Below are 15209 nucleotides of genomic sequence, written 5' to 3'. Positions count from 1 at the left end.
CTGACAGTGGTAGAGAATGAAAAGGACCTGGGGGTAATTGTGCAGGCAGATATGAAGTTCTCTGAGCAGTGCAGACGAGCTGCAAGAGTAGCTCATGGTGTCTTGCCAATGATATACAGGAATTTTTCTAGCATTGATAAGGAGGTGATTATTCCCTTGTATAAGGCAATGGTCAGGCCACACCTTGAGTACTGTATGCAGGTCTGGAGGCCTCGTTTCAAGAAGGATGTAGAGCTGCTGGAACAAGTACAGAGAAGGGCAACAAGATTAGTGAATGGAACAAAGGGGCACTCTTAAGAAAGGCTTAAGTTTTGCAAATTACAGTGTCTGGAGACTAGGCACCGACGAGGTGATCTGATAGAGGTGTATAAAGACTTGAATGGTTTGAGCATGCTCAATGCTGATGGGATTCTTCCTCTTGCTCAGAATAATCACCTGAGAGGGCATAAATTCAAATTGAGGAAAGACAGAAGTAGGATAGAAGTGCAGAAATTTGCCTTTAGCCAGCGGGCAGTTGATTGGTGCAACAGACTTGTATCCCTTGTCGTGGAAGTTGAGAGCCTAAATAAATTTAAGGCTCAGCTGGACAGGTATTTCGAACAAACGGAGGGGTGAAGTAGAAGTGGTTTTTTTTTTTTTTTTTTTTTTGATTATGCTGCATAAGCCTGCTTTCTTGCATCATATGCCTCTACTAATGCTAATGCTAATATATTTATAAGAACTTTTTACTGTTTTGGTGCAGAAACTGCGTGTGCACCTGCATGCACACTCACATGCACATTCCACCCGCTCTGTTTTTATGTTAGGAAATTTTCTAGGAGATGTTAAAGTTGTGGAAGATCTCTTTACTTATGAAAAACTGGGGGTGAAACATGTCATTGAAGATGCATTTCTTGCACTCACACATGTATTTCTTCCTGTCATGTGGTGCCGTCAGCGATGAACATGGTGAGTGCTTCCATGACGACATCACAGCAATGGAACAAATATACAAAAGCAAGTGGAGTGCTGCCATGTTAGCCAATTATTGTTGGATGGTGAAAAGGGATGCTCTCAAAGCTGAATACAAGTGAAAGGTGAAAAGGTCCTGTGTTTGACAGGTATGTTCATAGCTGTCAAACACAGCTGTCGTTCTTACTGCCATACAAATAAAAAAAATACTTTGTATAAATATAAAAAAAAAAACTACTTTTTTTTTCCAAAGAGCAAGTGCCAATATGCCATTTTAAGCACTATTTCTGTGTTTGGCACTCCAAAATGTTAAAACTGTAAACTTACGATCACGCTCGTAACAAGATATGACCCAACATTTGTTTTTCAGTGTAGTTGTGTCTAAGATTTTCCTTACCATTGAAGTCAGACTGACTGGCCTGTAGATACCAACTTCACTCTTACAACCGCCTTAATGTATTGGCGATACGTTTGTACTTCTCCAATCCAAACGAATTTCCTCCACCCCACCCCACCCCACCCCCGAGTCCAAAGATGCCCTCATTAATTTCTCTCTCTCTCTCTCTCTCTCTCTCTCTCTCTCTCTCTCACAAAACTACTGGGTATATGCCATCAAATCTGGAGCTTACTTGCTTTTATGCTTTAAAATTTTTCTAATAAACAGTCAACTGTAATTACGAAGTCACTAATTTAATATAGCTCCGCCTCACTGCCTCTTCTCAACATGAAGGGCCCTTCATCAATAAAGACTGATGCAAAGTACTTATTAGTTCATCCGATACCTCATCTGGGTTATCTAAGAATTTCCCACACCAAGTGTACAAGGTTCAGATCTGATTAGCTTTCTTTTTCATTTTATTCACACACATATATGAAAAATTCCTTGTCTCCATTCTTTGCTCTCTTAGCCAATGCTTTCTCATACACAGCCTTGGCCGCATCGTATTCTTCACAATCTTCCCACCTTATTTATACTTTTTCTTCCAACTAACTCTTCTTCCAACAACTTGATGAATTTGAGGTATTGCTCAAAACATCAAAGGCAGATATTGTTGGGATATCAGAGACGTGGTGTCACACAGATATAAGGGATGCAGAACTGGAATTTGGGGAGTACAATGTCTACAGAAAGGGTAGACAGGATAGGAAGGGGGGAGGGGTTATGCTATTAGTTAAGAAACACATAAAAACCAAGGAAGTGAAGCCAGTCGACATCGCTGGACAGTGCAATGTTGAGTCAGTTTGGTGTGACATAAGCATTGGGAGATCAAAATTGAGAGTAGGAGTGTGCTATAGGCCTAATGACTCTGATGAGTATAATAAGAAACTGTACAGGGAAATAGTGGGCCAGTAAATCAGAGTCTTATAATGGGAGATTTTAATTTCCCAGATATTGACTGGAATTTGGGGCCTGGTCAATCACACACTAGCTGGGCTTTTGTGGATTTATTGGTTGATTGTTTTCTACATCAGCATGTTCGGGAGGCAACAAGAGGGAGTAATACTCTTGATTTGATTATCAGCAGTGATTCTTCATGCATTAAGAATCTGCAGATAAATGAACCACTAGGTGGCAGTGATCACAGTGTGCTGAAGTGGGATTTACTCACAGAGGTAACTACCATTAGGGGTAAAGGGAAGGGTTATTGCTTCCGTAAAGGTGACTACGATGGACTGAGACAGTATTTAAATTCTGTACAGTGGGACCAACTGATGATGTTACCAACAGCAAATTCAAAATGGGAAGCATTCAAAGAATTTATCTTGGAAGCTACTAGGCTTTACATTCCAACTAAGAAATATTGTTCAAGGTTTAGGCCAAAATGGATGTCAGATGAACTAATGAGGCATATGGCAGAGAAGAAAAATGCATGGGATACTTACAAATTAACACATGACACAGAAGCCTATGATAGATACAAGTTAATATGCAACCAAGTTACAAAGGAGGTTAGGCAGGCGAAGGCAGATTATGAGAAATCCTTGGCAAGGGATGCAAAGAAAAACAGCAAAGAGTTCTTTACTTATGTAAACTCTAGAAGGAAGGGGATGAATCAGATTGGTCCACTTGATATTGATGGGTCAACTGTTGATGATCCTGCTCAGGTAGCTAACAAACTAAATGAATATTTTGCATCGACATTCACACATGAGGAGTTATTCAGCGTGGGGAATGCCAGAGGTGTATTCAACTCTAGCAGTAAGCTACAGAATCTTGAAATAACTGGGAGTAAAGTGGAGGAGAAATTGTTGAAGATAAACACAAGAAAGGCACCCGGGGTGGATGGGATCTATCCAGTTATATTAAAGGAGGCAGCAAAGGAAGTAAGCAAACCCTTAGCCATAATTATGAGAGCTTCCTTGGACTCAGGGGAGGTACCCACAGACTGGAAATGTGCAAATGTGACCCCAATTCACAAACGAGGATCAAAGGCTGACACAAGTAATTATAGACCTGTGAGCTTAACTTCTGTTCCAGGAAAATTAATGGAGGCACTGGTTAAAGAAGCACTGCAGGATCATTTAGACAAGACTTCAGTTATAGCTCGGACACAGCATGGTTTTGTTAAGGGGAAGTCTTGCCTGACCAATTTGATTGGATACTATGATGCAGTCACAAAAGAACTGGATGCAGGGAATAGCTTTGATATTATATACTTGGATCTTAGAAAGGCTTTTGATACTGTTGCACATGGAAGACTGCTACACAAATTGGAGCAGTGTGACATTGGAGGCAAATTGCTGCTATGGATAAAGGGGTGGTTGAGGGGGAGAAGACAGAGAGTGGTAATCAATGGACACTGCTCATCGTGGACTGATGTTATTAGTGGAGTCCCTCAGGGCTCAGTGTTGGGTCCATTATTGTTTTCTGTATTTATAAATGATATTGATGATGGTATATCAAGCTTAATGTCCAAGTTTGCAGATGATACAAAGGTTGGCAGGGTTGTCAAGGACACTACTGACACTATGCTGCTGCAACAGGATCTGGAAAGGTTGAGCAGATGTGCTGAGAGGTAGCAAATGAAGTTTAACAGTGACAAATGTAAAGTACTACACATGGGAAACAGCAACCCCAGAGCAACGTATCAACTCTGTGGTACTACACTGACAGTGGTAGAGAATGAAAGGGACTTGGGGGTGGTTGTGCAGGCAGATATGAAGTTCTCTGAGCAGTGCAGACGGGCTGCAAGAGTAGCTCATGGAGTATTGTCAATGATATAAAGGAATTTTTCCAGCAGGGATAAGGAGGTGATTATTCCCTTGTATAAGGCAATGGTCAGGCCACACCCAGAGTACTGTATACAGGTCTGGAGGCCTCATTTCAAGAAGGATGTAGAGCTGCTGGAACGAGTACAGAGAAGGGCAACAAGATTAGTGAATGGAAGAAAGGGGTGCTCTTACGAAGAAAGGCTTAAGTTTTGCAAATTACAGTGTCTGGAGACTAGGCACCAGCGAGGTGATCTGATAGAGGTGTATAAAGCCTTGAATGGTTTGAGCATGCTCAATGCTGATGGGATTCTTCCTCTAGCTCAGAATAATCACCTGAGAGGGCATAAATTCAAATTGAGGAAAGACAGATGTAGGATAGACGTGCGGAAATTTGCCTTTAACCAGCGGGTGGTTGGTTGGTGGAACAGACTTCCATCCCTTGTCGTGGAGGTTGATAGCCTAAATAAGTTTAAGGCTCAGCTGGACAGGTATTTTGAACGAACAGAGGGGTGAAGTGGAAGTGGGGTTTTTTTTTTTTTTTTTTTTTGGCTGATGCTGCATAAGCTTGCTTTCTTGCATCAAATGGCTTCTACTAATGCTAATGCTAACTCACACTACACAGATTTTTTTGCTGGCAGACGTAACTTCAGACTCATCTAAAGCTCTTTTTGTACCCAGGCTGCTTTTGATAAGAAGCATGACCCCTCTATCCTTTCTGTCTTCATTATATACATTATACGTACAGAATTTGTTATCCCCAATTTCTATTGGGGATAACAAATTATACATGTGGGGATATATGTGTATCCCCACATGTATTTTTAGCCCTATTTTGTTAGCAGTGGTTGTCCTAACCAAGAATTCAAATTCAGAACCATTTTATTGACAACACACCTGACATTACTGTAGACACAGTTAAGACTTAATAATCTTTTATAGTTTACTACCCTGACACACTCCTTGAAGTTATTTCAGTTTGTATTCCAAGCTTTATCCTTTCCTTCATTTGAAACACTGCTAACCTTAGAACATCTTATCAACATCAGCTGTTGTGGCAACAATCAAGAATTCTTGAGGCGAGTGTAAGCATTACTTTGACCCATATCATCAGATAAACATGAATCTAAATTACCCATCTCCACCTAACTAGTAGTTTCCCTGAACCTTTAAGTTGTACTCATTGATACTGGCAAAAATCCTTGCACCACCTTTGTTCAAATTAATACTATTTCTACAAAATAGATTCCTTCTGGCTACAAATGTAGGCCACAGTGATAAAAATTTCCCCACGAGAACTTTGCATATTCCCTGTAGTCTTGAGTTAATCCACAAGGCTTTCAACATATAATCCTCCTATCATGTCTGGGCAGAATTGTAGACACATACACGTTCTGACTTAAATAGCAGCATTTTTTCAGCACAGTTCTATTTTAATGATATTAGATGCACAGGTCATGTGCATTTAATATTATTAGCCCCCACTTGAATAATAATGCTCTCTTTAACCCCCCCCCCCCCCTTAAAATCTGGCAATCTGTAGGTAATATCATCAATTGTTGCTCCTGGCAAACACTCTCTGATTCTGGACCACCTGTCTTTATTACAAAAAATTTACACATTTCCCTGACAAATACTCTCTCAATTAAACTAGATCACCTTCAGACAGAGCAATATACACTTGACTGTTCTTATCTGGGACCCAAATATGGGGTTCATCACTTGACAGGTCACAAATATATTCCAACGTTCAGCCACCCAATGGCTGAAGGCAAACCTCTGCAACCATCCTTCATCAGTTTGAATTTATGTCCCCTCTCTGAGCATTAGGAAGAATGCCATGAGCATTGAGCTTTCTCACTCCATCCAAAGCCTTAAACACCTTAATCAGATCATCTTGCAGGTTCCTAGTCTGCAGATAAAGCAATGTACAGAACTGAACCATTAAACACCTCAATCAGATCACCTTGCAGATTTCCAGTGTTTGTAGGTACTGCAATTTGCAGAACTGAAGCCTTTTTTGGTAAGACCACCCTTTCGTTCCCTTCCCCAATCACATTTGTCCTTCTTTGCACCCTTTCTAACACATCCATATCCTTCCTAAAATGAGGCTGTTGTTGTCCTTGTAGGGTTTTAGGTTCAACAGCAATTTTCCTAGCAATGAAGCCTTCAGAATTGTGTGCAATGGAATACCCACCTTCGTATCCCTACTAGCAAAGTTCTTGTATATCATTTACAAAACCCCATGAGCTGTCCTGGCAGCATGTAATTGTTCAGCAAGACATGAAAGAAGAATTTCATGTCTTGCTGCACAATTACCCTCAGGTCTTTTTCATTCTATACTACCCCGAGTGTAGTACTAGACAGGTGATAAGTTACCCTGGGATTACTGCTACCCATATGCAGTACCTTGCATTTGTCAATGTTAAACTTCAACTGCCATTTCTCAGCTCATCGACCCAATTTTCGTAGATCTTGTTGCAGTAGCTCACTCTGATGACTGACGTTAACCACCCTGCCAACCATTGTATCATCTGCAAACTTAGACATTAAGCTTGATATACCTTTGTCAATATCATTGATAAATATTGAAAATTACAGTGGGCCGAGCACTGAACACTGCGGTACTACACTGATAACATTATTCCATGAAGAGCAGTGCCCACTGATAACCACTCTCTGTCTTCTTCCACTTAACTATTGCTTTATTCATAGCAGTAACTCACCCTTAATGCCACATTGCTCTGTTTATACAGCAGTCTTTTATGTGCAACATTGTCTTTGTCACTGCATTATCAGATTGGTTAGACAAGACTGCTCCTTGACAAATCCATTCTGTGATTGCAGTATAATTAATTGCATGCCTGTCCAAGATGGTCCTTCATTACTTCTTTGACCAGTGACTGCATTATTTTCTCTGGAACAGACTTTAAGCTAACAGGTCTGTAATTACTCACATTGCCTTTCAATCCCCCTTTATGAATTGGGGATACATTTCGTACATCTCCAGTTCTTAGGGAGCTCCCCTGAATCCAAGAATGCTCTCATAATTATGGCTAAACATTTACTTACCCCCTTAATATAATTGGGTAGATTCCATCCACCCCATGTGCCTTTTTATGTTCATTTTCAACGGTTTCTCTTCCGCTTTCCTATCAGTCATCACAAAATCATTTAGTTCCTTGTTAGAGTTTTATAAACTTCTGGCATGGATTCTGTCTGAGTTTTTTCCTAAATAGCTCCATCATGGAAAAAAAAAAAAAAAAAAAAAAAAAAAAGAAAATATAATAATTTTATTTATTGATAATTGCACCAATCAACATTAATCTTACATTTTATGCTAACCGTCACGATGTAAAAAATTGATATGTGAGGCCACAAAGTTTTATTATTATTGTTCATCATCATCATCATCAGCCATTTTCAATCCACTGCAGGATGAAGGCCTCTCCAGCAACTTTCCAGTTCCTTCTGTTATTATTGTTATGTTGTTGTTATTTGGAGCATTAGCAACTAAGGCCATATTGCTCTGGGGATATGCGGTGGTCATTCTCTGATCTTTCCACATCCTCTGTTATTTGGTGGTTACGGGCTCGAACCCGGTCTAATCAAGAAGCGTGTGCTACGCACTGCTGCTCTTGCCCACCTGGCTACGGAGGTGCCTATTATTGTTATGTCTAGCCTATCGTATATATATCCTGACTGAGTTGTTACTCTGGCTTAACCAATCATATGACAGAAATGGAAAAATCAGTATCTATATATCAAAATACAGTTTGGTTGAGAAGAATTTGTAAGTTATTAAGGCTATATAGATGCTTCAGACCTTGTATACTGGATCATAATTATATATTTAGAATAAGTACAGGGCTTGGCATTCTATTAGCATTATGAAGAATATTGCATATGATGTCTAAATTAAAAATTGCTCTTATTATTATTAGCCATATAGTGCTAGGAAGCCTGAGCTTATGCTGCACCAGCTAAAAAAAAAAAATTTCCAAGTTACCCAGAGAGAGAGAGAGAGAGAGAGAGAGAGAAGGGAATCACCAAGAAGAGAATGATGATATCCAGCTCAGGACCCTGGGTGTGCCAAGCCCATACTCACCAGATATGAGCCCCTGGGGTTAACTTTCTGTCATATATGAAAATTGTTGCTGGTTGCAACAAGGAAAATGCTTGAAGTATTACCTGCTACTAAGCAATTAAACGAACAGAATTATTAAGCAAACTCAAAATAAAAAAGACATGAGAATCAAGGTAAAACAGCCTGCACTCACCAAGGAAATTCAGCTGCATGGGATCCTTCAAGGTAAGTTACAACTGCTGCCTGAAATATTGCTTAGGAACCTTTCTCCACATTGCTGAAAAGGAACATAAAAAGGGGAAAGGGAGTATCTTGCTAAGAGAAATAATAACTGAAAAAGAAAAGGAAGTTTGCGGAATGACAGTAACAGCTTGATTGCAGGACATCTGCTACTGTGAAAATTCCCAAAACCTGCATTTCTGTCATGGCATGCTTTTACAGCAAAGTGATCCTATGATGCAAGAAATAAGGGTTAATTAGACTAAAACATTCTTTGTTTTATTTTTTCTGTTTTTAGTTTAGCATCCTTGGATGATAGCATTAGCATTAGCAAAGGCACATGATGCAAGAAAGCAAGCTTATTTAGCATCAGCCAGAAAAAAAAAAAAAAAAAAAAACCCTTATTTCACCCATCCACTCGCTCCAAATGTTTGTCAAGTTCCACCTCGAATCTATTTAAGCTATCAACTTCTACAACGACAGATGGAAGTTCGTTCCAGCAATCAACCACCCGCTGGCTAAAGGTTCTGCACATCTATCCTACAACCATCTTTCCTTAATTTGAATTTATGCCCTCTCAGGCAATTATTCTGAGCAAGAGGAAGAATCCCATCAGCATTGAGCATGCTCAAACCATTCAAGACTTTATACACCTCAATCAGATCACCTCGCAGGTGCCTAGTCTCCAGACACTGTAATTTGCAAAACTTAAGCCTTTCTTCGTAAGAGCAACCCTTTGTTCCATTCACTAATCTTGTTGCCCTTCTCTGTACTCGTTCCAACAGTTCTACATCCTTCTTAAAATGAGGCCTCCAGACCTGTATACAGTACTCAAGGTGTGGTCTGACCATTGTCTGATAGTTGAATAGGGCCATGGTAGTCAATATTGTAATCAGTCATTCATATTTAAGCAGGTATTTTAGGTCAACATGTCATTTTTCACTTGCATTGGGAATCCATGGTCTCTTTGCTCTAATATTTGACCATGACAGAAATGTGAGTTTAGGAAATCATCATTGTATATATATCCTGACTGAGTTGTTACTCTGGCTACCAAAACCTTTCTTTTCATTTTTGTGTTATTATTTCTCTTAGCAGATGTTTGTGTTCACTTCTGGGTGCAGTGAACATCATTGTTGCTATCTGCTAGAGGTTCCTACACTGTCAAATCTCTGATAATACTTTGATCTTTAGTGAGGATCAAGTCAAGGGTTTCTGGCTTTATTTTGCACAACAGTTGTGCTTTACCTTGCAGGATCCTATGCCTTCCTGTTTCCCTGGGCAAGTGCAGCTGCACTCATGCTTGTTTATTTGGTTTTTATGTCTGTGTTACTTTGCAGTTTCAAAAGATTTCTTGATAATTTTTGCTTACTTAATTGCTTGGTAGCAGTTAGCACCTCTCAAATAGTTCTTATTGAATTCAGCATCAATGTATGGTATAAATGAGTATTTTTTAATTTAGGCATAATTAGTGATTACACCACATTTAATATTTATAAAATAATAAGAGGAGTTTACCTCAATATATTACAGCTCTGATTCATACTATCTACCTCATTTAATTTATACTTTCAGAATGTTCCTCTGTTTGTACCAAACACTGTCAAGAAGATTAGTTGTGTGATAGTGTTACCAAATGATTATTTTTATCTTTATTACTTTTTTGGTGTAATTTATAATTTTGAGTTGTTTCTACTCCTTTCCCATTTTTTTCTTTCTTCTGGAGGGAGAGTTCAGTTGTATTTGTTAATCAATATAATATGTATTAAATGATGTAACCTTGTAACTTTTAACTTGTCAGTAAGTAATTTTTATTTGTTTCTTTTTACTTTTTTGATTAGTTATTTAAGAAATTAGTTTGTGTTTGTGTCATAATATATTATTTTAGCTTTTAGAGAAAAACTGTTTCTTTGAAAGATTCTCCATATGATGTGTTGAAGATTAATTTGTTAACCCTACATGGAATTCAATATTAAATAGCATATTTTAAGTATAGGTTTGTGCAATGGCATCATGTCTATATGTAGCCAACTACTAAGCAGTTACAAAATGGCATCATTTAAGTATATCTCATATTGTGAATACCTTCACAACGAGTTACCATGATATTATGCTACCTCAAATAAGTAAGGCATCACCAATGGAAAAGACTGCTGTTACTTATTCTTGGCAGATACCACCACCCAGATGGCACTGTCTCAGAGCTTATTGGCTCTTCATTGGTGGGTGGGTGGGTGGGCAGGTACCCTGGTGTTGCAGTGATGACAACCCAGTTGCGAAGTATAATTCCACAATATGAGAGATGCCTGATGGTGTGCAGTAATTAAGAATTACATATTTTGTTTAAGGCAATAGCCTCAGGTTACGAAGAAATTAGCTAACATATAACTGTGCAATGGCATCATGTCTATATGTAGCCAACTACTAAGTAGTTACAAAATGACATCATTTAAGTATATGTCATATTGTGAATACCTTCACAATGAGTTACCATGTTATTGCACTACCTCAAATAAGTAAACACTTTGCAGCTGGCTTGTCATCAGTGCAACACCAGGGTATCTGCCCATCCACCAATGAAGAGCCAATAAGTTCTGAAACGGAGTCGTCTGGGTGGTGATATCCGCCCGAGAATAAGTAACAGTAGTCTTTTCCATTGGGAAAACATTACTTATTTGAGGTAGTGCAATATCATGGTAACTCGTTGTGAAGGTATTCACAATATGAGATATACTTAAATGATGCCATTTTGTAACTACTTAGTAGTTGGCTAAGTATAGACATGATGCCATTGCACAAACTTATACATTAGTTAACTTCTTCGTAACCTGAGGCTATTGCCCAAAACAAAATATGTAATAGCATATTTTATTAACTTTTTAAAATTTTGTTCTTTAAGGATTGTGCCTGGTTAGACTTGATGAATGAAAAACGGAATTCAGATGGTGTGCAAGAAGTATCTGCTGACACATTTGAATTACTTATGGACCGGTTAGAAAAAGAATCATACTTTCAGAGTCAGTCTACAGGAAAGGATCCGAATCCTTCTATAGATGAAGATGCAGTTTGCTGCATATGTAATGATGGGGAATGTCAAAATTCAAATGCCATCCTCTTTTGTGACATGTGCAATCTGGCAGTTCATCAGGTGAGAAGATACTATATCTTGTTGCTAAAATACTTTATCACCATATGCTTAATTTAATTATTGTCAACTTAATTAGGAAAAAGTATTTTTGATTTTTTTCTTTTTAATCCATGAAAAATTTAGTGTGGTGTGTTAACGTAAGAGAGTCTTGCAACTGGAGAATAATAACGCACTATATTTAGAGAGTAGTACGATCTGCCAACCCGTACTGGACAAGCGTGGCAGATTATGGTCCATTTCCCTCAGCATGAATTGTTGAGGAGGCTTCCATCCTGCAGTGGGTTGATAATGGCTGCACTTTACTTTTTTAAAGGCTGTCATAATCAATAAATTATACAGGTATAATTTATACCTGTATAATTTATTTATACCTGTATAATTTATTGATATGGAGAAAAGGAGGTTCTAGTTCAGTTATATAAGTTAGTTGTGAGATTGCATGTGGAATATTGTATTCAGATCTGAAAGCTGCATTCAGAAACAGGCCTCAAACTTCTCAAATTGCTCAAAGACAGCTATAAGAAACTACAACTCTGCAGTCTTTTCATGGTCGTGCGAGAAAGAGAGTCCAAAGGCACAGTTTATAGATTGGAGACTAAACACCAAGGGGAAATCTGAGAGAATGCAGTGAAATCTGGTTTGACCTTTTTTTGAGTATGCATATTGTATGCATTTTTTTTCTGTGTGGGCCCAGCAGTATATACAAATATGTGTATATATATATATATATATATATATATATATGTATTGAAGTGCAGTGCAGTACAGGCACTCCCCAGCTTACGTAATACTCGACTTAAGGAAATTCAACTTTACATAAATTTTTGCCTGCTGGTGCAAACTTAAAATAATGGTGGAAATTTTAATGTGTGGAAATTTAATTTTATCTTATCATATGTTCCGTTATACAGGGTGTTTCAGTTAAACGTTTCAGAACTTCTAAGAGGGGTAGGGTACATCCTGACAACTCGAAATCATATACCAATGGGCAGAATCGAAAATTCCGAGCTTTAGTGCAGGGAATCTTAATTTCGCACAAGAACTCCAAGTTAGTAGGATGGATGATTACACGAACGCAGAGTTAGCCGATATGCATTTGGCGTAAGGGGCTGCAAATTGTAGTGGGCCAGCCGCACAGCGTTTGTACGCGGAACGATATCCGACGAGCTGTATTCCCAGTCATAATTTCTTTGCAAGACTGCACCAGAGGTTAGCTGAGAGAGGTTCATTTGAAAGAGCTGACAGGGACAGGGTAAGAACAGCACGGACTCCAGCCGTCGAACAGAATGTGCTTCAGCATGTACAGGGGAATCCAAGAATGAGTACACGAAGTCTAGCAAACACAGTCGGGGTTTCCCATTGCAGCGTCTGGAGGATTCTCCGAGAACAAGACATGCATCCGTTTCACGTGCAGCGTGTCCAGACACAGCAACCAGAGGATTATGCACCTCGTATTGCTTTCGCACAGTGGTACCTTGGAAAATGTGCTACAAATCCCCTTTTTCCTGCTGAAGTGTTGTTTTCCGATGAGGCATCCTTCACAAGGGAAGGAATTTTCAACACGCATAACGACCATATCTGGGCGGTCGAGAACCCGCATGCAATACAACGTCGTGCAGCACAGATTCGATTTTCGGTCAATGTATGGGCCGGTATTATGGGAGATCACCTCATCGGACCTTAGCTGTTACCGTGTCGTCTAACCGGACCTATCTACTTGATCTTTCTGCAGCAAGTATTGCCACAACTTTTGAGAGATGAACAGATTTCTGCATCGACACAACAGACAATTTGGTTCCAACACGATGAAGCCCCTGCCCATTATAGCGGAGATGTTCGTAACTACCTGGATGTCACATTTGGTCAACAGTGGATCGGACGTGGTGGTCCCGTGCGTTGGCCTGCTCGGTCACCCGACCTATCATGTCTTGATTTTATTTCTGGGGTCATATGAAATCGCTAGTTTATGACACCCCTGTTGACAATGCTGAGGAGCTGGTTGCAAGAATCGCAGTAGCTGCCGAAGAAATTCGAAATTCACCTGGAGTATTCCAGAATGTTCGGATGTCCATGCGTCGGAGATGTGAGGCGTGCATTGTAGCCCGTGGAGGAAACTTCGAACACTTACTTTAATCCATGTACCTTTTGCTTCTTTTCATGTATTATTAAAACGATTTCTCACTTACGGTCTCTTTTCTTTATGGTGCTTCTGTGTACAACACCGCTTCAGGAAAGCATTTCCAACCCCACATTGCTATATGATTTCGAATTGTCAGAATGTACCCTACCCCTCTTAGAAGTTCTGAAACGTTTAACTGAAACACCCTGTATAAGAATCAGTTTTGAACGCCTTTGTGATATTTTTCTAAAACACATTTCTGGAGGTCATTACCATAAAACAGTAAAAACAATTTGCACTTTCTGGTTTATTCGACTTTTCGGTTAGTGCAATCTATTATAAACAGGTAGTAAACTCGATCTTATTGCATTTGCGATAATACTAATAACTGGAATTCTGTGGGTTTTTATGTTACGGTATTATGGTGAAACGGTATTATGGTATATATATATATAATGGTATATATTATGGTGAATATATAACGGTATATATTATGGTGAAACATGTATCCTCTTCACTGAAATATTCAATCATATAAAAAACATAAAATAAATTTTCAGAATTTCTCTTCATTCCTATTTACTTACTACAGTGGTGAAGGGAAGGGACCAATGGAAAGTGCAACTGCTGGCAGTGCTAGGAAATGAAACAAAATTGATTTAGAAACGAAGATGATTAATTAAGAAGTACGAAGCACGACGTTTGTGATTGGTTATGATCAACGTTTGTCACAGCCTTTTAAAATGCACTATTTGCTTGATGTTTGTGGAGCAGTCAAGTATGGGACATGATACTGCCATGGGAGATGTCTTTGTATGGGTGCAATGCAAGGAGTGTAAGGAAATCAGGCGACAACTCAGCGTTGTTATGGGCCTATATGAGAGCTTGAAGGACAGGGTGGATGCCCTCGAAGGATTAAAAGTGAGGGGGCCCATCAAGCTCTCAGCTGCCCACACCAATGCCAGAGCTTGCACTTGGGCATCACGCAACACAGCGGCAACCCCCAAGGCAGAATGCGCTGGTTCCAAAGGAACTAGTAGTTGTTGTCTCTATTGTCAGGGAAATGGGGAAACATGCTTTGTAAAAAAGGATAGGTGGAACAGGACCAGGGTATGTCTGCCAGGGGCAAAGGTTGATGACATTGTAGAGCGGATATCATCTTTTAAGGGCACAAAAGGTGATATAGTTATACACGTTGGCACTAATGATATTAAGAGTAGGAGACCAGCGGAATTACTTAACAAGTACAGGTCACTGTTGAAAAAAAGCCGAGAATTAGGGTTGAATTTGAAAGTGTCTGCAATTCTGCCCAGACATGATAGGAGGGAGTATATGATGAGAACCCTGTCAATCAATTCGGAATTGGAAAGATTGTGCAAGGCTCAAGGGGTAGAATTTTTTTCAGCCTGGTCTGTACTTGTTAACAGGAGAGACTGCTTCTACAGGGATGGGATACACTTAAATAGAAAGGGTGC

General features: G+C 39.3%; 1 protein-coding gene across 3 annotated transcripts in view; it reads left to right on the top strand.

Moving 5' to 3' along the window:
* Window positions 1-15209, top strand: part of Br140 (bromodomain-containing protein 140) — a 507858-nt gene that overhangs the window by 64403 nt on the left and 428246 nt on the right. For all 3 annotated transcript variants that reach the window (XM_090369105.1, XM_090369103.1, XM_090369102.1), the window contains exon 3: window positions 11367-11615. In XM_090369105.1, coding sequence (XP_090225231.1) covers window positions 11367-11615 — 249 coding nt within the window. The remainder of the gene's footprint in view (window positions 1-11366; window positions 11616-15209) is intronic.

Source organism: Mastigoproctus giganteus, chromosome 2 (genome assembly GCF_048544385.1).
Source record: "Mastigoproctus giganteus isolate SK-2022 chromosome 2, ASM4854438v1, whole genome shotgun sequence".
NCBI classification, from domain to species: domain Eukaryota; kingdom Metazoa; phylum Arthropoda; class Arachnida; order Uropygi; family Thelyphonidae; genus Mastigoproctus; species Mastigoproctus giganteus.
The sequence above is the reverse complement of the archived record's forward strand: the minus strand, read 5'-3'. Positions and strand labels throughout refer to the sequence as shown.